This window comes from Taudactylus pleione, unplaced genomic scaffold (genome assembly GCF_031769625.1).
Source record: "Taudactylus pleione unplaced genomic scaffold, aTauple2 ptg000609l, whole genome shotgun sequence".
Lineage (NCBI taxonomy): Eukaryota > Metazoa > Chordata > Amphibia > Anura > Myobatrachidae > Taudactylus > Taudactylus pleione.
This window is the reverse complement of record NW_028285011.1, coordinates 7,652,774-7,677,817: the sequence shown is the minus strand read 5'-3', so window position 1 is coordinate 7,677,817 and position 25,044 is coordinate 7,652,774. Positions and strand designations below refer to the sequence as shown.

Genomic DNA, 25,044 nt, shown 5'->3' with positions numbered 1-25,044 from the left:
AGATGATTGGGGAGACAAATCAGCAATGTATGGGGTACGCCAATCACCGATTCCAACCAAGAAGTTGTTGGAATCTGTAAATCAGGTTGTCCAACATGTTGGATTTCACAGACCATTCGGGGCTGTAGATTGCTAGTGTATGGTAATGATCAGCCGATTTCCTGACCATTACTAGTAAAAATGACGGTCCTTTCAAAATTGGCAGATCTGTCTTTCCTGAGAAAGATCTGTAATGTATGGGCCCAGATTGGTGGATTGGGGAGTCTTTAGATTGGGGAAAGAAAAAAATCACAGGATATGTGAATCGTTCTTTCATGTTTGCTGATGTATGGGCCCCTTAACAGTCCAGGTTTTAATCAGTGGCATCACCCACCCTGGTGACACCCGGTACGGACCCATGAGTGCAGATAGTGGTGCGCTCTGCAAATCCGAGAGCCTGTAAATAGGGGGCATGGCCTGAACCCCCGTTTTAGTCACACTAGGGGTCTGGAGATACGGACTGCCCCTGGGGACCAGCCTGTGTGAAGTGCCGGTTCCCTCACTATGTCAGGAGCTGAGTGCTGCACGTAATGCTACAGTGCAGCACCCGGCACCTGTCACTGAGGAAGAGTCGGCACTTTGGTGTCACCCTTGGGCGAGTGACACCTCGGTGCGGCCCGCACCCCCCTTGTGACGCCACTGGTATCAATGATGTCTATACTTAAGCACAGGTGATTTAATTATTACCTCAGTCAGTTTGATGTAACCATTTGTGCACAAGCATGGATATCCTTAAAACCTGGGCTGTTAGCGTGCCTCGAAGACCAAGTTTGGGAAACCCAAACGTCTAGCTTTGTTATTGGTATTATTTGTGTAATGAAATGATATGGGCATCTCTTGTATGACCACATGGCTAAAATATTCTGAAAATCAGAGGAGAGAAAAGTTATTTAATAAACATTTCACATGATCAGCAAGTATTTTTTTTATACAGTTACTGTGGGAGCACTGCTAACCAATATAATGAGGATGGGATTCACAGAACAGTGTGGAAAAAGAAAGGGAACTGTTTAAAATGTAATTTAGTATACTGTGTGCAGGATGCTCCAAATTTTTGGCAAAATGAACTTGACATTAAATTACAAGTTCTAGTTAGTAGAACCCACTATGCGCTTGTACTAGTGCCATTGTTAATTTTGTTATCAAGGCCCGTATTCAATTAGCCGCAAAAATCAGATACTTTTCGCCTGTTGTACTTACCAACGCATTCGCCTGTTTAGGACGCGCATTTGCGTCCCTGTGTTTCACCCTATTCAATTACAGAACAGGCAAAAACGCAAATAGGTGAATGCATAACAGGCGGAAAGTACTGAATACATTGGGGGAATCAGTCTGTACCCCAAAATAAGACGAACCTACACTGGAAATCATTACAGATGTGTACTATTAGCCCTAATAAACGTACATTGTGTGCTTAAGTTATGTTAAATGCTTTCTAGAAGCATATTTGTAAAAGTGGTGAAGAATGATAAAAAAAACAGGTTGTTTTTGTTAAAATAAATACTCCAGTCAATTTTGGGGTACTTGAAAATGGGTGCTAGCATATTTTTGGCTCTCTAAAGTGCACTTTTAAAAAAAAATTTAAATCCACCTGCTGCATGCATGTGCCCTATCCATACAGCCCCCGAAGAAACCTATTTCGCTAGTTTTTATCCTTGTCCCCCCACTTTTTTAATTTTCACCCCAAAAATGACATGTCTTTTTGGAGTGTTCTGAGGTAAAAAAATGTTTTCTTTACTTATTTGTCCTTTGGGGTATGCCCAAAGGGTTCTGAATCATTTCCGCACATTTGTACCCCAAAATAGAGATTTTGCCCTTTTTTTTCCGCCTGTTATTCATTGGAGAAACTTTTCCACCTGTTTCAGTGCATTGAGTTTCTGCTTAGGCGAAAATGTCCTTAAATTGAATTTGGAGATAAGCCGCAAACAGGCGAAAAGCGTCAATAAGCGAAAATTTGTTCGCCGATTACGGCTTTTCGCATCTAATTGTATCCGGCCCCAAATCTATGATTAAACATAGTATTTTATTTTCTCCATCCATGGTTATGCCTGATGCCGCGTATCCACTAGGTAATTTAAATGAGCAATGGAATGATTACGACATCGTAATCGTTCAATTGCTCATTAATTGTGCACTATAATGTCAGAAATGACCAGTGATGCGTGCTCCCGCTGGTCGTTTCTGACATCAATTATAGCCTGACCCGGCAGGTCAATCTGCTGATAACAACAGATTGGGCATGTTCAGGGACGAGGGAGGGTGCCTGCACTGAACGACATATAGTTCAGTGTAGGCACTGCAGGGGAAGAGGAACGACTGTACGATTACAATGTTGTAATCTTACTGTCGTTCCTCTATCTGCTAGTGGATACTCACCTTAACAGTTGTGCTTGATAAAGATAGTTGTTTTCCTTCCCTTTTGTTAACTATACAACCATCCACTATATTTAGCCTGCTCTGATCAGGTACCTGATTGACACAAATGTAGATCATTGATAAATCACTTCTATATAAATTGCCCTAATTAAATTTCCACTGATGCCAGTGCTTTATCTGCACCTAAGTGTTCTGCAGGCATAAATTCATGATACTATACCACAAAATGATGTTTATCATAACTATAAGTAGGCTTGCCATAATATCTCATTAATTCAGGACACATATGAATTACACAGGTTCTGTGGCTGATTAAAACCAGGTGATATCTGGGCTTGAATTTAGGCAGCCACAGAACCTGTGTAATTCATGTGTCCCAGATTAAAGGGATATTATGGCAAGCCTAACTATAAAGGAGTAAATTTACTAAGAATCGAATTTGGTAGAGATGCCAATCTCAGGAGAGTTAAGGCATGATTTTCAACTCGCAAATTACTAAAGGCAAAGTCGGGTGAGTTAAAGAGAGATTTCTCTCTTCTCACTCGTAAAACTCAGGTGAAATAGCAAACTCGAATCTTATCACCATCGGACATTTTCTGAAGTACTTTTCACCTAAAAGATACAGCTCGCAAATTTACCAAGAATCGAGATGACAATCTCGGGTGAGATGCTTGCAAACTCTCAGCCAAATTTAAGTTTTAAACACTCCCCTCCAGAGCTGCGAGTTTGGCTGAAACATACACAAACAATTGTGATTTGTATATGTTTCTGCCTGTAAATAGTTTAAATAGGGTATATTTAAAAAAAATATATTACATAGGGTCCCCCTCCAAAAGCCTAACCAGCCCCAGACTTGCCAGCCAGTCCTGGTACCTAAATTACGGGGAACAAAACGAGTAGGGTTTCACCGTAATTTAGCTACCAGCACCAGGCTGCAGGGCCAGTCCTGGTTTTAATTATAGGGGGAAAACATTTGTGTAGGGGTCCCCCTATAATTAAAACCAGCACCAGACGCTTTCTAGCGGGGGGCTGATGCCACAGCCAGGGGAGCCCTTTCACTTGGCCCCACAGCTGCAGCATCAGTCCTGACCGCTAGGCTGGAGATTTGGGGACCCCCCAATAAAGTTGTCCCCCTCTCCAGGGCACCCCAGGGCACCCCTGGCCTAGGCTGATAGCCCGGGCTATCCCCACCACCCCTAGGCAGTGGGTGACAAGTTGATAGTGTGTGGTGTGTAAAAAATAGAAGTATCAACATTGTTTTTACAGTCGAACTGCAGGTCCCAGCAAGCCTCCCCCACATGCTGGTACTTGGAGAACCACAAGTACCAGCATGTGGGAAATTAAGGGCCCACTGGTACCTGTAGAAATGTCTTAAAAAAACACAAAACACACACACCGTGAAAGTACAGTTTTATTACAAACACACACATGCACACATACCTAGATTACCAGGAGTGGTCCCCTTGTAAAAAGTAGGCATCCAAGGTCTTCTTAAAACAAAAAAACAGAAATCACGATCCACGCAACAGATACCAACCAGGATGGTTGATATCTCCCAAATGAAACGCTCAGGCGCGGCTTCTGCCTTTATAGAGCCGTATCTGAGGGTTCACTGGCTGAGAGAGGTGAGTCCCCGCATTTCTTTAAGGGCCCGCAGGTACCTGAAGTTCACCTGTAAAGAAATGTGTAAAAAAAACACACACACCGTGAAAGTACAGTTTTATTTCATAAATACACACACACACACACACACCTACATTACCAGGAGTGGTCCCCTTGTCAAAGTAGTCATCCAAGGTCTTCAGAATGCAAAAAAATGAAAATACAGACCCACGCAACAAATACCAACCAGGATGGTCGCACATGAACGGCTCCTCCTTTGAAGTCAATGGTGGGAGCCGCAGAATAAACTTTAGTACCTGCGGTTCCCACCATTGACTTCAATGGAGAAGCCGATCATTTGCTGAGAGGGACGGGGGCTCACCTTTCTCAGCCAGTGAACCCTCAGATACGGCTCTATAAAGGCAGAAGCCACATCTGAGCGTTTTATTCGGGAGATATCAACCATCCTGGTGGGTATCTGTTGCGTGGGTCTGTATTTTTGTTTTTTTGTATTCTGAAGACCTTGGATGACTACTTTGGACAAGGGGACTACTCCTGGTAATGTAGGTGTGTGTGTGTATGTATGAAATAAAACTGTACTTTCACGGTGTGTGTTTTTTTTACACATTTCTTTACAGGTGAACTACAGGTACCAGTGGGTCCTTAATGTTCTGCATGCTGGTACTTGTGGTTCTCCAAGTACCAGCATGTGGGGGAGGCTTGCTGGGACTCGCAGTTCGACTGTAAAGACAATGTTGATACTTCTATTTTTTACACAACACACACTATCAACCTGTCACCCACCGCCCATGGTGGTGAGGATAGCCCCAGGCTATCAGCCTAGGTCAGGGGTGCCCTGGAGAGGGGTACCCCTTTATTGGGGGGTCCCCAACTCCCCAGGGATCCGTGGCCTAGGCTGACTAGCGGTCAGGACTGATGCTGCTGGGGGGCCCAGTGAAAAGGCTCCCCTGGCTGTGGCATCAGCCCCCCGCTAGAAAGGGTTCGGTGCTGGTTTTAATTATAGGAGGACCCCTACGCTATTTTTTTTTCCCCTATAATTAAAACCAGGACTGGCTCTGCAGCCTGGTGCTGGTACCTAAATTACGGTGGAACCCTACTCGTTTTGTTCCCCGTAATCTTGGGTACCAGGATTGACTGGTAAGTCCGGGGCTGGTTAAGCTTTAGGGGGGGACCCTATGTCATTATTTATTTTTTTTAGTTATTTTTATTTAATGAAGCGTCATGCATAACAGATTTTCCACATACAGAAAATATAATACAATAACAATGAATCGAGCTGTAGAAAAATACAGATGTATATTTCCATAAATTGAGGTAACCTCATAAGTTTCATTGTTATAATATAACTTCCTCTGCATTTACATTCAACATATACATTGACATTGATATAAATAATATATAACAAATTAAATTAAATTAAAATAAAAGAAAAGAAAGAAAAAGATCTCTCTCCCTTCCCCCCCGACCACCCATCTAGTCATGGGATGTATCTAGAATGATAGGAGGATCATTATCGACCATCTGCATTAAATACCATGAAGTGGTATGCAAACTTTGGTGAATTTGACGTCGCATATCAATGGATAGCGTAGATATGTAGCTTTCCCATACACTAAAAAATGTCTCTGTTTTAGATTTGAATAATGATATGGATGGAGTGAGTGTTGATATCCATTCTTGTAGAATAGTTTTGCGGCCTGCCGCACTTATAGCCATTAATAGCCTCTTCCCTCCCCTACTTATCTTAATGTTTGGTGGTAGAATGCCCAGCACCGCCCACTCTGCCGTCAAAGGTAAATAATTTATTAATTTGGTTTCTGTATATTGCTTTATTTGAAGCCAGAAAATTCTGACCAATGGGCAAAGCCAGAAGCAGTGAAATAAATTTGCGTTCTCTTCTCCACATCTATAACAAGTATGTGAGGTTGAACAGCCCATTTTAAAGCTTCTCTTTGGGGACAAATACATTGATGAAACACATTTAAAAACATCTCCACATACATGGCTGATGGAAATAATTTACGGGAAGTTTCAAGTGCCTTCAACAAGTCATTGATGGTTAATGAAGGGAAATGAGACAGCCACTTTACCATACCTGTAGTTGAAGCAGAATGCTCTATACTATTTGTTAAGGCTATGTAGTAATGTGAAATAGCTTTCCTAATAATAGGATCACGCATAAAAAGTGTATCTACCAGATTTTCCCAATCATTATCTGTAAAATTACTACTCACCGAGTTAATATAGTGTTTTGTTTGAAGAAATGCTATGGGATGACCTGCTATAGTCGGATATTTATCTACTGCTTCTGAAAACGATAATAGTTGTTTTGTGTCTTTATTGACCAAGCAGCCTATGTTATTAATCCCTCCAACCTTCCATAATGTAAATGGGTATGCAGCATGCCCTTCTTGAAAATTTGGGTTATGCAAAAGTGGAAGAAGTAGCGTGTTATAAGGATTTAACTTGGCCCTATGTCTAATCATATGCCAAAGCCTTCTTGTATTCCATAATAATGGGTTTTTCCTTAAATCTGGAGGTATTTTTTGATCGTGTAGATGTAAAAAGGCAATAAGGATTTTGTTAGGTAAGAATTCTCTTTCTATTGAGGTGTTTGTATAAATATCACAATCGTGGAACCACTCGGATAAGTACCTGCACATGGCTGCCCAGTTATATTGTTTTATGTCTGGGAATCCCATTCCCCTATTATTTCTAGTTTGTTGCAGTCTAAGTAAACTGATTTTTGGTCTTTTTCCATTCCAAATAAATCGTCTGAACATCTTATTAATATCTTGCAGGTCTCTGACAGTTAAGAATAGAGGGAGAGCTTGAAGAAAATAAAGGAGTCTTGGAAAAGATACCATTTTAATTAAATGCAGTCTACCTAAATATGATAGGGGGATATTTCTCCAACCCTCCAGTTCCTCCGATATCTTTTTTATAATTTGTGTATAGTTTAAAGTATAAAGATTGTTAATACATCGGGGTAAACATACCCCTAAATATTTAAAATGATCTTTTGTTTGATGTAAAGGAGTATGTCCCATTATTAGCGGTTGCATAGGTCCTGAGCCAAGGCACAATGCAACTGGTTTTTCCACATTTAGGGCCTGATTCGGACCAACTCACGAGCGGCTGTCCGCTCGCAAGTGGGTCGATGGTGTGCACTGCGCATGCGCACGACGGAGGGAGCTCCGTCGGGCGCATGCGCGAGACGCGACGAGCGAAGGACTTTCCTTCGCTCGTAGTGTCTGATCAAAGGGGGCGTGCTGTCGATGTTGATTGACAGCACGCCCCCTTTGGTGGGCGTGCCGCGGGCGTGCCTCCCAGACGGAGACGTTCCCAAGGGAACGCCTACCGTCAGAAGCCGGCCCCACTGACATCACTAGTGATGTCAGTGGGAGTGATTTGGGCTCTGATAGAGCCAAAATCACTCCTGGCCTTGCGGTTGAGAAACTCAACCGCAGGCTTCTGCACACAGTGGCGATGGTCGCGATGGTCAAGACCATCATGACCATCTTCCTGCACGCTCGTATATGCTGTGGGTGGTGACCCACAGCTATACGAGCATCCAGGAGGACGCTCCATATTTATGGAGGTGGGCCCTGATTCAGAGCGAGCGCTCTGGTCAGAACGTCCGGCTCTGAATCAGGGCCTTACTGCGAATCCTGCCAATTTCTCAAATTGATGTAATATTTGGACAACAGGGTTTAAAGAAATAGATGGATCAGCCAAATATAATAATACATCATCGGCAAATGCCGTCATTTTGATTTCCCGGGATCCAATACGATTTCCTCTAAACTCCACGCACTTATCCAATATGCGAAACAAAGTGTCTATCACTAAATTGAATAAGAGAGGGGAAAGGGGGCAGCCCTGTCTGGTTCCTCTAAATAGTTCTATAGAGCTGCTGCGATGGCCATTTATTATTAATGTTGTGGATGGTGAGGTGTATATGTATTTTACCATACCTATAAACATAGGACCAAGGCCCTCATTCAGAGCCATTCGCTATTTGCGGTCGTTCGTTCAAAAACAAGGGGTGGCTATTCAAATGATCCGTTCGCACATTGCAGTCTGTTCACACCTCTAAGTCTGAACGAGCGAGCAAAACATACGCTCGTTTATTTGATAAAAACGCCCCCTGGCCGCTCGCACCATACGTCATGTCCGCTATTTATTAGATTAATCGAGTACATCGTACAGCGTATGAACTGCTCGCTATTCTTGTGGTTGGTTTTTTCAACCGCTATTTTGCGAGCAGTTCTGAGTTTAAAAAAACCAAGTGACGTGGTCAATGACGCTGCTTGGTTAATTATGCACACCCTTAAAACGCCCGTTTTGACCTTTAAGCACGCCTGCGTTCGAATTCCACTCCCCCGTTTTCAAGCACCTTCCCCTGTTACCACCCACATACGCCTCATTCTGTCACTCAAAATAGCAGGCACTCGCTATATAGCGTACAAACTATTTTCGGCCGCACTGACTGGTTCGCGCATGCGTACTAAAAACCGTACGCATGCGCAGATGTGCGAACATCGCTCGGAACGAGCGTACTGCCGCTAACAAGCGGCTCTGAATGAGGGCCCAAATTCTCTTTCTTGGAGTATATTAAAAAGGTGTGGCCATAGAACTGAATCAAATGCTTTCATTGTGTCAAGGCTCAATAGTATACTGTTGTTAGTGTGTACTTTTGATGATTCTGTAATTGCTGCTATGGCTGCTCTTATTCCTCGAACAGAATGCCGGCCTTTCACAAATCCCAGCTGATGGGGAGTTAATAAATCAGGAAGAATCGATTGTAGACGATTTGCCATAATCTTAGCAAAAATGTTTGTGTCCGACTGTCCGTATTCAACAGACTTATTGGTCTGTATGAATCCATAGAGGTAGGATCTTTTTGCGGTTTGGGAATTAGTATAGTATTTGTATCTGTAAAATGTGGAAACCAAGTTTTACGGGTGATCAGATCATTAAACAGCTCAACCAGAGCTGGTGCTATTTGTTGTTTTAATAGTTTGTAGTATTCAGTGGATAAGCCATCCGGACCAGGGGATTTGCCTAGATGCAAATTTGAAATAGTAAATAATATTTCATCTATGGAAATGCCCTTATTAAGTATCTCTTTTTGGTCCAGGGATAGACTAGGCAATGCAGCCTCTAGCAACATGTGACAATGAGCATCAGAATCAAGTGGCCGATATTTGTATAAGGTTGAATAATAGTTTTCGAATAATTTAACTATTTCTTCATTAGTTTTTGCAATTTGTGGAGGAATTTCTTATTGAAGTTATATATGTTCTTTTATGTGCTGGCTTAGACATTCAGGCTAACAACTTTCCAGCCTTGTTCCCCATCTAAAAAAATTTTGTTTAGAAAAAAGAACGTCTTTTTTTGCTTGGGACAGAAGATGACTGTCTAGTGTTTGTTTAGCTTGTTTATATCTACTATGTCATTATTTTTAATAATATTTAACCTATTTTTTTACAGGTCTTAACACACAAGCAGCCAGCACATATCTCACTGATATGGAGGCTGCTAGCTCAGGAGAGATTTGCAGAGAGAAAACACTGCACTCTCGGGTGAGTAATCTCATCTTCACTTGCAACTTGGGGGAGATATCTCGATCTGCTTCACCATCGGCTAACTCCCTTTCAGCTAAACTCACTTCTTAGTAAATTTGCGAGATGAAAAACGGGAAAATCACCCGAGATTCGGCGATGCAAATCGAGATTAAAAAAAACTAAACTTGACCATTCTCGATTCTTAGTAAATTTACTCCTAGGAATTGTGGCACAAGCAGTTTTTAGTGAAGTACTAACTACAGCCATTCGATAAACAGTTTACAAATTCATACATATTTGTTACATGTGCATGACCGCAGTGGTATGCTAAGAGATTGGTTAAACAGACCCAGACCAGTTGGTCTCAAACTTTTTGACGGGCATAAAACGTAGGTTCTATTTATCAAGCATTTTTTTTTCCAGAAAATGATGTAGAAACTGCAGTTTCTGCATAATTTTATGAACTGCTGCTATGTGCTAACAGCCTAATGTAGGAAATTTCACAGAAATTTCACGGATTGTCGCGATGAAGCAATGCGATGGGAAATGCTGGCGTTTCCGGGTGGAAACGCCGACCGCCCACCATCGATGTTCTGCGATCCGTCGCAGGATCGCTGAATTTTTACATTAAATGTCCCCGATTAGACAATCACAATAATTTTTTGATTGCGATCTTCAAATCGGGAAAATCCAACATGTTGAACAACAAGTTTCAAAACGGGTCAGACACAGGACAGAACTTTTTTACTGCGGTGCCGATCCGGATTATTCCCGGATCGGCACAGTTCACACTGCACACTTGTGCAGTAGAACACTTCTCCCGGCGCTTGAAGATTACATCATCTCCAAGCGCCGAGAAACCCAGACGTCCCCATGCTGTAAACTGGACACGAGTCGAATGACCCAGGGTTCCCGTTTACACTGCAGGGTTTCACTGGTTGTTCCCGTGTAAAGCCCTGCAAGTAACCTGGGTTGGATTGCTGGGTCACTCGACCCGGGAATCTAACCCTGGCCCCTTTTACACCAAAGAGCAACCAGGGTTAACCCTGTAATAACCCGGGTTTTAGTTCTGGTGTAAAAGGGCTATAAGTTTCTCTACAGATTATTGCTATTAGATTTTATTCTTATCTCAGTCACAACTTTTCTGTTAATAATAATAAAAAATTAATAATAATATAGTATGATACACAGCAACATTTCACCCTTGTTTAGTTGCTATTATTGTTTCAGTAGAACCATTTTGTTTATGTAAACTTACTTCTGTCTGTTGTGTGTCATAAGCAAGCCCTGATCCACTTGCATAAAATTTACATCTGCCGGTATGCAGAGGTCTTGGTTCCTTAAGGAAAAAAAAAAATATATATTAAATATCAGATCTTATGGGATATAAAGACCAGACACCTAGGGAGGGGGAGATTTACCAAAGTGCAGTTTTGCCACATTACAGACCTCCTTTCTGATTTTCTTTTTTTTAATACAATATGCAAATTGTTAAGCTGACCATAAACTAGTACAACTTTCATCCAACTGGTTGGTTGGTTGGTTGGAATCAAAATCTGGTAATGTATGGGAGCAAAGGACAATCAGCCATTTGGGGAGGTTAGTTTCAGGGACCCCAGGGAGAGGTTAGTGTTAGGCTGAAGGAAGAACTTTTTGTTTTTTTGATACACTGTAATTCATTGAAGGGAGGGAAATAAGTAGATGGTAAATTCTCAAAGCGTTCCCGTTGCAAACGAGTTAATATCTGGTAAGCCCTAACTAATTCATAGATGGTTGCCAAAACGTGGGTTTACCAGACTCATTTTTCAACAGAGCAATAACAGTTCTAAAATTTATTTACGGAAAATACATACAGGTACAGGAACGCCGTTCATAGGCAAACGCAGGGGGGGTTTCCGTCTGCCTGGAAACCCCCCTCCCCAGCACACACCATGACCACAATAGAAATAGTACTATAATATGAATTTTACTAGTGCTGCATGTTCTTCTCAGTATCACAAATGAAATGATTAGCACCACCTGTGGATCTTTCAAAGTGTGTTAGCCAGTAATAAATATACCTTTGCACCAACTAGGAGATGTGGAAAACATGCACTGTTAGGGGTGCACTGCTATAGACCATCAATAGGGTTAATTATTAATACTGTATAATAATACACTATCCAGTGCATAACGAGACCAATATGTACATAATTGTCCAGGGCAGTGCTAGGTTCTTCTGCTGCTCCCCCAGACTCCCGGACTTGCTCCAATGCTCTGGAATGGTGCCCACATCCGAAATAAATACCTTCAGCTCAGGCAGGATGGCCCTACTGCCGCATATAATGGCTCACTGTGATCGCTGGTCCTGTATATGCTGGAATTATGACACACAATACACTTTGTATGTAAAATATTTAAACCTTGAAAAATGCTAATTCTGCCCTCTTCATGGACTGGCCACACTTGCTCTAAAATCAAGCATTTGGAAACCCCTCTCTAGAAATCCTGCGTTTGCCACTGCCGTTCCTCATTATGTCATAATTAATGAGAGGTTCGGGAACAGTGTTTCTGCTGAAAAATAGTACTGAGTAATAGTACTGAGGTATTCTTAAGGCAAATACACACTTAACGATATCGCTCATAGAGCTTATCGTTAAGTGTTTGGCCTTGTTTGCCTGGACTCTCCCTGGCAAACAACATTGGGCATACACACTGAACAATATCGTTAACGATATTGTTCAGTGACGTCACTCTGCCACATCCCCTGAACTGATGATATCGTCAGATTATCCTGTAACTTCAGGCGATGGAAGACATTAACGATCCGCGGGAGCGAGCATCATTAATGATATTGTACATACACACTGGATGATCATTCACTTGTACCTACTTAGGAGGGAAAAGGGCAATCATTGGCACATTTATCATTTGCCATGTAAAGAAAGTATAGATGTTCAGAAAGTATAAATTATAACTAAAATATAAAGAACAAATTCATTTTCATGTATACTAACCCATTTTTGCTGTATAAATGAGCCCTGGGTTCTTTTTAATTATTCTTAATGAAATTTCATAAAAACTAATTAGCCCCATTTTTATTTTTCCCTTCTCCTGAACAGGTATTTTTATTTATTTTTTTAAACAAAAGTTGAAATAACTGCAGGGAAATGGAAATCAGTATTTCTAGTTTAAAACCGTGAATCCTAACTCCAAAACTAGGAAACTTAATTTAACAGTGATCTCGTAACTTTATTTTATTATTATTTATTTATTACCAGTTATTTATATAGCGCACACATATTCCGCAGCGCTTTTACAGAGAATTTTTGGCCATTCACATCAGTCCCTGCCCCAGTGGAGCTTACACTCTACATTCCCTATCACATGCTCACACACGAGGGTTAATTTTGTTGGGAGCCAATTAGTCTAACAGTATATTTTTGGAGTGTGGGAGGAAACCGGAGTACCAAGAGGAAACCCACACAAACACAGGGAGAATATACTAACTCCACACAGTAAGGGCGCAGTGTGGGAATCAAACCCAGGACCTCAGTGCTGTGAGGCAGTAATGCTAACCATTACACCGTCTGTGCTACCCTTTACAGTACATGTAATGAACAGTGAACTATATAAATTCCTATAATCCAACAAAGCAATCACACAAATGTCCAGCTAGCTAACAACGCAGACAGGTAGATTAATGCTATCAATTTATCACACCGCTTGCTGTGACCTTCTCCACAGCCAAGGAAACCAAGTGGATGATACAATATACTGCTGAAAGTTAGTAACACTGAAATAGCTGGAATCAAGTTCATCTTTATGAATGTGTAACCTACTTTGTGTGCTGGCTTACAGGTTTGTTCTAAGGGTCCGATTCAGACCCGCTCATTAGATGCGTTTGCACGCAGCGAAAGTATGCAAATCCCGTGATCGCACGGCAAGGCATAATATGTCTTGGCATGCGATCGCAGTGTGTATTTAGATGCCCACCAGCCTGTCTTAAGACGCCCACTTTCCGACATCATCTCCTGGAAGTGTAAGCAACAATCGGTAATATCGAGTACCATCGGAAGCGAACGCAGCACTTGTGGCTGACCATACCCTACCACAAGCACTGCGAGTGCTTCAGTGTGTAATTCAACCATGTGACGTGTACTATGATGCTGCGTCTTAATTATGCACGCCTCTGAAACGGCGTTAAGACGCTCAGACAAGCCTGCGGTCGCACCAACACACCTCCGTTTTCATCGACCATCCCCTGTCACCTCCCATAAACGGATTGTCATATCACTCATTCTAGTGAGCTGGCTATGCGCAGTGAGTGAACGCTTCCCGATTGCATGGACTAGTTTGCACACGTGCACTGCGATGCATATGCATGCACACATTGCGAAACATTGGCAGCTACGTGCGAACACAGCCTAGCGAGTGGGTCTGAATTGGGCCCTAAGAATAACCAGCCTACATTTTGTGGTGCCCTGTTAAATTTTCAAAGGTTAATACTACCAACTGCATAAATGTAAATGAAGGTGTAACATGTGGATCAGGGCCAGAGCTACCATTAGGCAGCTGCCTAGGGCGTGAGGATCTTGAGGGCACTGCTGAAGCCACCTATCAAAAAAACTAAGCATTATATATTTAAAGTAATTGAATAGAATAAAATAATGTTACTTCTGTAAAAAAAATAATTATATATATATATATATATATATACATACACAGTACTGTGCAAAAATTTTAGGCAGGTGTGCAAAAAATGTGTTAATAGTTTATTCTTATCAATTAACAAAATGCAAAGTGAATGAACAGAAGATATATCGAAATCAAATCAATATTTGGTGTGACCACCCTTCGCCTTCAAAACTGCATCAATTCTTCTAGGTACACTTGCACAAAGTCAGGGATTTTGTTGGATTATATACAGGTGTATGATTAACCAATCATACCAAACAGGTGATAATGATCATAATTTTCATATGTAGGTTGAGAAACAGTCATTAACTGAACCAGAAACAGCTGTGTAGGAGGCTTAAAAGTGGGTAAGGAACAGTCAAACTCTGCTACAAAGGTGAGGTTGTGAAAGACAGTATCATATCACAGGTCATACACCATGGTAAGACTGAGCATAGCAACAAGACACAAGGTAGTTATACTGCATCAATAAGGTCTCTCCCAGGCAAATCTTTCAAAGCAGACTGGGATTTCAAGATGTGCTGTTCAAACTCTTTTGAAGAAGCACAAAGAAACGGGCACGTTGGGGACCATAGACGCAGTGGTCGGCCAAGGAAACTTAGTGCATCAGATGAAAGACACATCATGCTTCCCCTCGAAATTGGAAGATGTCCAGCAGCTCAGAACTGGCAGAAACCAGTGGGACCCGGGTATATCCATCTACTGTTCAGAAAAGTCTGGCCAGAAGTGGTCTTCATGGAAGAATTGCGGCCAAAAAGCCATACCTTCGACATGGAAACAAGGCCAAGCAATTCAACTATGCATAAAAACATATCAACTGGGATGCAGAAACATGGCAGCAGGTGCTCTGGACTGAGGAGTCAAAACGTGAAATATTTTGCTTTTACAGAAGGCAGTTTGTTTGCTTAAGGGCTGGAGAGCGGTACAATAATGAGTGTCTGCAGGCAACAGTGAAACATGGTGGCGGTTCCTTGCAAGTTTGGGGCTGCATTTCAGCAAATGGAGATGGGGATTTGGTCATGATTAATGGTGTCCTCAATGCTGAGAAATACAGGCAGATACTTATCCATCATGCAATACCATCAGGGAGGCATCTGATTGGCTCAAACTTTAATCTGCAGCAGGACAACAACCCCAAACATACAGCCAATGTAATTAAGAACTATCTTCAGTGTAAAGAAAAACAAGGAGTCCTGGAAGTGATGATATGGCCCCCACAGAGCCCTGATCTCAACATCATCGAGCCTCTCTGGTACATGAAGAGACAGAAGAATTTGAGCAAGCTTACATCCACAGAAGATCTGTGGTTAGTTCTCCAAGATGTTTGGAACAACCTCCCTGCCGAGTTCCTTCAAAAACTGTGTGCAAGTGTACCTAGAAGAATTAATGCTGTTTTGAAGGCAAAGGGTGGTCGCACCAAATATTGATTTGATTTAAATTTCTCTCCTGTTCATTCACTTTGCATTTTGTTAAAAATAAACTTCTATTTTTCAAGGCATTCATATATATATATATATATATATATATATATATATATATAATATGTATGTGTGTATATATATATATATACACACACTTTTTTTTATAATGTGCAACTAGTCTAATCAATAATAGCGACCAGTGTGTTTTAAATAAACTAGGGATGTGCAGGCTCGGATAGGTTCGAGTTTGCACGTGGAGTTCGGATTTTTCCCTCCAAAAAAACGGAACTCAGAACGAGGCAAAACGTCATCTTACATGGACGAACATCATCATTCCTGGTCTTTTGTCCAGGAATGATGATGTTCGTCCATGTAAGATGACGTTTTGCCTCGTTCTGAGTTCCGTTTTTTTGGAGGGAAAAATCCGAACTCCACGTGCAAACTCGAACCTATCCGAGCCTGCACATCCCTAAAATAAACCAAGAAATTTGATATATATGCATATATATGGTGTACTAACGGTGTAAAATTTTAGGGCTATATCAATAAATTATTATGGGACACAATTATTTGAGGATAAAATATAAACAATTTATTGCTAAAAGTCTAACAACTGTCCACTAAAAAATATTTCCATTTATATATGTGTACAAAAAGTGCAATATTTAGTGCAATATCAATAAATTATTATAGGACACAATAATTTAAGGATAAAATATAGACCATTTCTAAAAGTATAAATAATAAATAGGAATAAATAGTTAAAAAGTAAGTGCTTATCTGGATCAGAATGCAAAATAATTTGAGGCAAGAAAATAGAGCTACCAACGCGTTTCATCTGATCAGGACTTCATCAAGAAGAATGAAGTCCTGATCGGATGAAACGCTTTGGGAGCTCCATTCACATCCTTGCACATAAGCACTTCAAATTTGTTACACACATATATTATTGACCTAAAAAAACGGTTACAATAAGTTGCCAATCTCCACTGTAATGTGCATTAAACATTAGTAGGTAAAACAGATTGGAAATGATAATCTAGTTATAATTAGATATCTGGACATGTTGCTTCTGTGTATGACAGATGAGTTTTCATATATCATATAGAAAATAATTATGCACACTTCTCTCCTACTTATCCTCCCAAATGAGCTGATTGTGCTCCTCCAAGATTTCACTAAAACTAGGAATCACTCCAATAGCATGTTTTCATCATCATACATGCCTGTGTTATTATTCCTCTAATTTATTAATAATAAGGGGGAGATGTATCAAGTAGTGTAAAGAGTGGAGAAGTTGTCCATAGTAATTAATCAGCTTTGAGGCCTATACCATGGGGCCTATTCATCCATAATGGATCCGTTACACATGTGGAAACGCTAGTTTCTACATGTTTTATGTAATAGGCCCATTCATTATTTGGGGCCCTGATTCCCGGAGCCCCGCTCTGGGGTTGCAAAGATAGGATCAGAGTGGATCCCTTGCCGTCTCCGCTCATTACGACCTTTGACTGTGCGCATGCGTGACCTCAGGTGACAGATGCGCGGTTGGCCGGCTCTGGAAAGGTAAGTAATACAGCTACTTCTGTAGCAGTGTTACTGATCGCTGGGACAGCTGCCTTTCGGAGCAGGTGTCCCCACACCAGAGCAATAATAAATTGATCTGATACTTAAGTATCCGCCGCTGCAACTAGCCACCATGTCACAATAAATTAAATGTTTCTTGTTGAAACTTATATTATACCGTCATATACCACTGGAATGCCAGCTGTAGAAGGAATGTAAAACAGGTGCATGGCCTGTGACTTCTATAGCTTTGATAAACTTTTGAATATATGTATATATGTCTCTGTGATAAAATAAAATGAATAAAAACATGCTAATTCCATCCACTGATTTATCTACTGTATATACACATAATTTATATATACATAGTCAAAATCTTCCTCATCGTCTATCTATAGTAGGGTACTGTTACTAACCATGCATTTGCAGTAACTGGAAAATGTGCACGAAATCACAGCACTAAGTAGTATTTCACTTTAATTGCGAGATGTTTTGCCAGGAACAAATACTTCTTGTTTTCAATTAAACACAATAAAGGTAATTATGGATTTCTATTACATACCTGCTTATAGCATGAGATTATATAAAATACCCTACACCTGAGGCAGATTTAACAGACTCTGGTAGATTAAGGGGCCATGGCCACACAGCACAGGGGCGTGACAAGAGCAGCAGTGCCGAGAGGAAGGGGTGGTAGCGGGTACTGATTACCTGGGCCTTGGGCTTGCTGGAGGGGCCTGGGTCAGCCCCTCGCCCCCTTCCTAATCCTGTCAGTGGCAGCAGCACAGTGAGTACAGGGAGGCTGCTGTCTGCAGCTGATAAGAGGGGGCAGCGATCGCACTGATTGTGCCTCACTCTCTGGTTCTACCCCTGGCTGAGGGGTGCAATGGTGCCATCCTGTGGGGTGCAAGCACTGCTGCATATACTGTTTTGTTTGTTTTTTATTAGGCCATACCTCCTTGCCATTACCCAAGCCTGACCAGGCTCTCTACAGCCCTGGATAGGAGTCACAGGGGTGTTCAGGAGGTGGAGCTGCTCGGCCAGGTCTCCAAGGGGTCGAGCCAGCCCATCAGGTCATCGCCTGCTATTTGTCAGCATTGCCAAATGTTTATTCTGGCCATGGTCATTAGTGTCAAGCCACATCTCAACTATTTGCACATTGGGCCGGATTCAGATGTGGACACAATGCTGATAAATCACCCAGATTGAGCGATTGTTAGCCATTGCGCATGCGTATAAGTTGCACTGCGCACGTGCAGCAATTTAATTGCCATTACTCTCTCACAGAGGCCAAATTGAACGACATCACAGTGTGTACCCAGCTTTAAAACAGATGACATGAGGAAAATGCTGTTTTGGTTTAGAAATATAAAGGGGCGTGGCATGCCCATAAAGGGGGCATGGCCTATGGACACTCTCCCGTTTACATCACTAATGGCCATGCCCAGCATCTCCGAGATGCTGGGCTGCCCACTGGCTTCCTCCCCGCACTGTGAATAGATGCTGTGCGCATGGCATCTATTCTCACTCTGCTTACCCGCTGCTCTGCTATGCAGAGTAGTGGTGCAGGTTCCCCCCTACTTCCCTCCCACCATGGGACACTGCGGCCAGTGTATGGGACTGCGGGACAGTCCCAAAAAATGGGACTGTCCCGCTGAATGCGGGACAGTTGGGAGATATGATATTGTGCTTGTTTAACTTTTTAGCATACCATGTTGTATGACTTCTTACAATGTGAATTATTGCATATATAAAATCATGGTGGGGGTACATGAAATGCACAAATATAATTTTAAATGAAAGTGTATTGTCTACATTTGCAACCGACAAATACGTAAACTATATTTCTTCCATAAAAATAAAATAAAACTGTATTTTGGTTATAAATAATGTTTTCTCTTGACATTTATTTCGCCATTATCATTACTAGGCACTTGCACCAGTCCTATCCTTGGTGCAAAAACTCCATCTGAAAATAGGCATATTATTTATACATACAGACCACTCTGCATAGCCCACAATGCTATAAACACACAATCTCTGAACTTTGCCTATGTACGAATGCCCGGTTTCAAGCCCATTCAGCTATACGTGGAAAAGTGAGCTGCTTTGATTTTTTATCGCCTATCTTTGTGTACACTCAGCTCTGGAGTGTGCAAGTGTGAAAATACGCAAAATATCCTCCGCACACTCTGCATTTGCCCTTTGGTGTGTAGCTCGGTTAGCCGTTCTCCTGTCTGGGCGAGTTATGTGCTAATAATTTTGATTTTCAGCATTGTTAGTTCTGCCAATAAGATAAATATCACTAATTTACATACATTTTCATGAGATAAATGCTGCACATTTCCATGCACACTTTTATTAATGATGTTATTTTTATCCAATATTCAAAATTTTTTAGGTGTTAATTTATCCCTTTCTCTTGAATATATAAGGATATTATTATTATTATTATTATTATTATTATTATTATTATCATCCTTTATTTATATGGCGCCACAAGGGTACTGGAGCGCCTAACAAAGTACATAAACAGGTCAGCAGAAGAGCGACTTACAGTACAAGACAATGCAGGACAAGTACATGGTACATAAACATTGCTGCACAAGCAGTCATAACGCTAAAATAAGTATCAGGGTGACAGAAGTCAAGGATTAGGTGCTGCTGTAAGAAGTATGGAGTAGATAGTGTAAGTAAGGGAAGGAAAAGCACATAGAGGAAGAGGGCCCTGCTAGTGATAGCTTGTATTCTAAAGGATAGGGACAGACAGACAGGGGTGACACACATGGGGTAGACAGTGAACATGGGACAGAGGGTTAGGATGAGAGATGGATGGCTTTGATGAAGAAGTGGACCTTGAGAGCCCATTTTGTAGAGTGGTGGAGAATTCCAGAGGCAGGGAGAAGGGGAAGTTCTGAAGGGGAAGGGGAGTCAGTGTAGGACTTTTGGGAGTGTTAAGGCAGATGTAGAACGTTTGGAGAGGGAGATGAGCCAGGAAGCAGCATTGCAGATAGATTGGAGCAGAAAGAGATGGGAGTCAGTTAGGCCAGATAGGAGGATGTTACAGTAGTCCAATCTGGAGGTGACCAGTGAGTGGAGGAGGGTCTTAGTAGCATACAGGGTGAGAAGGTCTGATCCTGGAAATATTTTTTAGGTGGAAATGGCAGGACTGGGAGAGGTGTTGAATATATAATATGAAGGAAAGGAAGGCGACAAGGATAACTCCAAGACAGTACACTTGGGGGAGATGGTTGTGCTGTCAATAGATAATGAAATTGTGAGAAGTTAGCTTATGCATGAGGGTGGGAAGACGATCAATTCAATCTTAGACAAGTTAAGTTTAAGAAATTGATGGGATATCCAGGAAGAGATAGCAGAGGGACAACTGGAGATACGTGTGAGGATAGACGTCAGGGGAGGAGAGGTAGATCTGAGTATCATCAGCATAGAGATGATATTGGAGGCCAAATGAGTTGATGAACTCACCTAAAGAAGATGTCTAGAGGGAGAATAGGAGAGGTCCAAGAACAGAACATTGGGGGACACAAACTGTTAGTGTAAGGGGGGGGGGTCGAGTCATGATAGTAGACCAAGAAACAGCGGTCAGAAAGGTAGGAGGACAGCCAGGAGAGGGCAGTGTCATGTAGATCAAGTGAGTGAAGGATTTGCAGGAAGATGGGGGTGGTCTACTGTGTCAAAAGCAGCAGAGAGGTTGAGAAGAATGAGCAGAGAATAATGGCCCTTAGACTTGGCAGCAAGGAGGTCATTTGTGGACTTTCACCAGGGCAGTTTCAGTGGAGTGGAGAGGACAGAAGCCATACTGAAATGGGTCTATTAGAGCCGGAAGTCCACTCGGCATTGTGAGTGCTGAGACCCTACCTTAGGGTCTCCTCGCAATGCCGATGGTCGCGATAATTGCGACCATCTCCTGCCAGCTCGCACTAGCTGTGGGTGGACAGGAAAAAATAAAAAACTCCCCGCCCTGATTCAGAGCATGTGCTTGCAGTTAGCGAGCGGCTCTGAATCAGGCCCTCTGTGCATAACTGACAGAACAGACACTGATATGGAGACTTCTTGACAAAGAGGGGAAGGCACCTTGAAATGCATTGAAGCTATCCTGTGTTCCAGGATCTGAGACGGAAGACCCGGAAGGTTTGCACTGTTGCGTGCTGACAAGTAAATTGCCTGTGTATTAGTTTCAACTTACTCGGACCTTTCCTTGCTGCCTTTGAGGACTGCAGCTTCACGGCGCAAGTTTTGTTTGAATTGCAGTCTCTGCACAAATTTCAACACCTCTGGTAGTTCCAGGACTTTTACTTTTTTATGTATTCATTCTCTATACAGCCTTTTGTTTTTTTATGGAATATTGTGTGAATAAATTACCTTTTCCCTACCTTTGGGTCTCGCTCTGACTGAGATAACAACAAACAAGATCAAAGAAACCTTGATATGAATGTGGGACAGAATGCTTATGTAAGTGTTGCTGTTTTTATATATTGTTGTTTCCTACCCATTTGAAGAAGATACCTTGATGTTTTTTCGAGACAGAATGATTCAGTGTGTTTACTACAGAGATACATTGTTTCAAAATCAAGGAGTCTGGATTTAAAGCAGTAATCTACTGAAGCTTGCTTTATTAAGTGCTGTTTTTTTCACATTATTGTTTTTTCAATGTATGTATCAGTGAGCAATTTAGGGTGCGCCCATCTTACTTTTGAATTAACTAGCTGCTGCATAGAGGGCGCAGGTTCAACCATCTATTTTAGTGTGATTGATATGGAGGAATAGCACTTTATGAGCATAAGTCTGGCTCCAGAGTCCTTAAAGTATAGGAGAAACATCATTGTATTCTGCGAACTTGTATAAAACTGAGTGAGCCTTCCAGGACCCGAACAACAAAGAAAGCACCAATCATAAACAGGACCGGCCGGCCCGTTACGCCAGGTACGCAGTCGCGTACGGCGCCAAGCTGTAAGGGTGAAGCCGGCATCACAATAAGTCAGTGACTTATTATACTATATGCCGCTGCGCTGCCTGCCACCACCACCGCCGCCAGTGCTGCAGCCGCGCCCTGAACGCTGTCGGTGGGCGCCATGATGACCACCGCCTCCCACTGTCCCTAAGACCCTCCCACTGTCACCCAGAATGGCTGTGCGGCACACCGCGTGAAATCATTGCAACCACGTCTGGCATTCAGTGACACAGGGGAGAAAGACATGGAGCAGCCTGCAAGACCGGGACATGGAGGAGAAGCTTTTGCCTGGAGGGAGGACGGACGGAGGAGTGGATGGCGGTGGCGGGAGCAGGAGCCAGAGCGGGGATTCAGGTAAGTGGGATTTATTTAAATACGTGTGTGTCTACAGGGGTGGGTGGGACTATTACTAGGGGCACTACAATGGGGGGACTACTACTAAGAGCACTAAAAGGGGATACTACTACTAGGGGCACTACAAGGGGGGGACTACCACTGGGGCACACTGCATCGGGGGACCACTGCTGGGGACACTATATAAAGGGCAATTCTGGGGGTACTGCATACGGGGGGGGAACTACAAATGGGGCCACTGTTTAAAGGGCACTGTAAAAGGGGTACCACTATTGGGGGCACGGCATGGGGGGACTACTACTGGGAGCACTATATAAGCTGCACTACATAGGGGGTACCACTACTGGGGACACTGCATACGGGGACTACTACTGGGGGCACTATATAAGGGGCTTACTACTGGGGGCACAAGGGGCACTGCACAGGGGGAACAATACTGGGGGCACTGTATAAGGGGCACTGCATAGGGGGATCACTATTGGGGGCGCTACTGGAGTTCTGCATAAGGGGGACCTCTCCACTACAGGGGGCAATGCATAGTGGGGACTACTACTGGAAGACTGCATAAAGGGGGACCACTCCTGGGGGACAAGGGGTACTGCACAGGGGGACAACTACTGGGGGCACTGTATAAGGGGCACTGCATAGGGGGGATTACTACTGGGGGTCTGCATAAGGGTGACCACTACTGGGGGCCTGCATAAGAGGGACCACTACTAGGGGGCATTGCATACTGGCGGTACTGTATAAGGGGCACTACTGGGGGGATTGCATTAAGGTGCATATGGAATGGAAAGCACTGTTCCCAGAGTGATGAGAAAGGGGTGTGTGTCATGGTTATGGCTTTTTCCATGAGACCACGGCCCCTTAATTTGTTTGGACACGCGCAACAATATGCCTGGGGGCGCCAAAAAATATACTCGCTTATCAAAAAAATTGGGCTAGGGCCGGTCCTGATCATAACCCCCTCCCTTCCTCCTGCCAGTTCTTCCTCTCTGGTCGTAAGGTTGCAAATGTGGAAGCTGCATGTGGCTCTGCAATCCCGCATTTGCTTATAAGCATACGCAGTCCGAATTTACACAGGATACGTTAAGTCTACACCCATAATAGTCATTGCATCAGTGCCAGCATGTTCTTTTATGCATATAAACTCATAGAAACAAGGGAAAAAGGATACAGAAGCAACCGATAGTGAATTATCTTGTAAACTTTCAAAATTATTAATAATACACACAAAATTGTATATACAGAACATATTCACATATCCATAAAACCAACATTCCCCGGTGGTAATATAAGTCTCCCAGGCTACAGTCATAGTAAATAAACACAGGCAGCAATGATGTTTATTCTCTGACTCTGATATGAAGTAAGGTACTTCCAGACTACTGATTGCCTCCAATGCTTATAGACATTATCAAATGTCTCCAATGCTTCACCATTATACCACAACAGTCTACCATAATCCTTATATGTTTCTCAAATGATATGTATACTGTATGCTTAAATAATGAGAACCATTTTTATGCTTTCCTTCCCCCCAATAAAACATTGTCACAAATACCTACAATCATTTGCCAAAAGTCTTTGGATCCTGAGTCTTGGCCCACTCACTTTCTCCTACTTATCACTCTTCCTAGCCAGTTCCACAACCAGGGGCTAAATTTACTAAGCAGCAGGTTCTAAATCCTGTCAGTTAGTTTTGCAACCCGCCGATTTACTAAGGCTAAAACCGGAGAGAAAGCACACTTTAGAATATAGTAGAATAGAACTGAATATCTGAGAACCATCAATGTTTTAGACCATGGAAAGAATAGAATAGAAACTCACGAATTTATAAAGCGGCGGTTTTGAAATTTGCTGTAAAACCGCTGGCAAACCCGCCCAATAAAATGACTAGGCTCAGTGAGATATGATTACTGTTTCACCAGGTAGATTAATAGATTTTGACAGGCAAAGATTGATAGACAGTAATATCCTCCAGTTGGGCTATGGAGGATTGTGATGTCTCTCACCATACATGACTGCTGTCAGGGTTCAGCCTAGGATCAGCTATTTCTTACCTCCGTGCCGGCTTCCCCTGACTTCCTGGTGGTCAGATGCCTGGTGCAGTGAGGGGTGAGATGCTGAGTATTCTACCTTAGGTGCTTTTGCGGACTTCCATGGTCGGCTTTGTGTTTTGGGGATCGGAGTTCCCATCATGGGTGCCGCCATGACAGTTCCTCTCATGTGACAGTCCTCCTAACCAATGGTAGCATGATCTCAGTCAGCTGACGCTGTGCTCCAATAATCTGCTACCCCTGGGTATAAATCCGCCCCCAGAACTTCAGGAAGCTGCTGTTCAACTTCGTTATTCCAAGTGCCTGTGTTACTTCCACTGTTGCTCTGTGCTAAATCCTTCAGCGTGTTGCTTCAGCCTGCTCACAGTTTTCCAGTTTCCTGTATT

At 42.5% G+C, this 25,044-nt stretch overlaps 1 protein-coding gene across 1 annotated transcript in view; it reads right to left on the bottom strand.

Annotated features, from left to right (window-relative positions):
* Positions 1-25,044, bottom strand: part of TMEM255B (transmembrane protein 255B) — a 101,971-nt gene that overhangs the window by 18,468 nt on the left and 58,459 nt on the right. Inside the window, exon 5 of the mRNA XM_088454055.1 lies at positions 10,867-10,947. Within this exon, the coding sequence (XP_088310181.1) occupies positions 10,867-10,947 (81 nt within the window). The remainder of the gene's footprint in view (positions 1-10,866; positions 10,948-25,044) is intronic.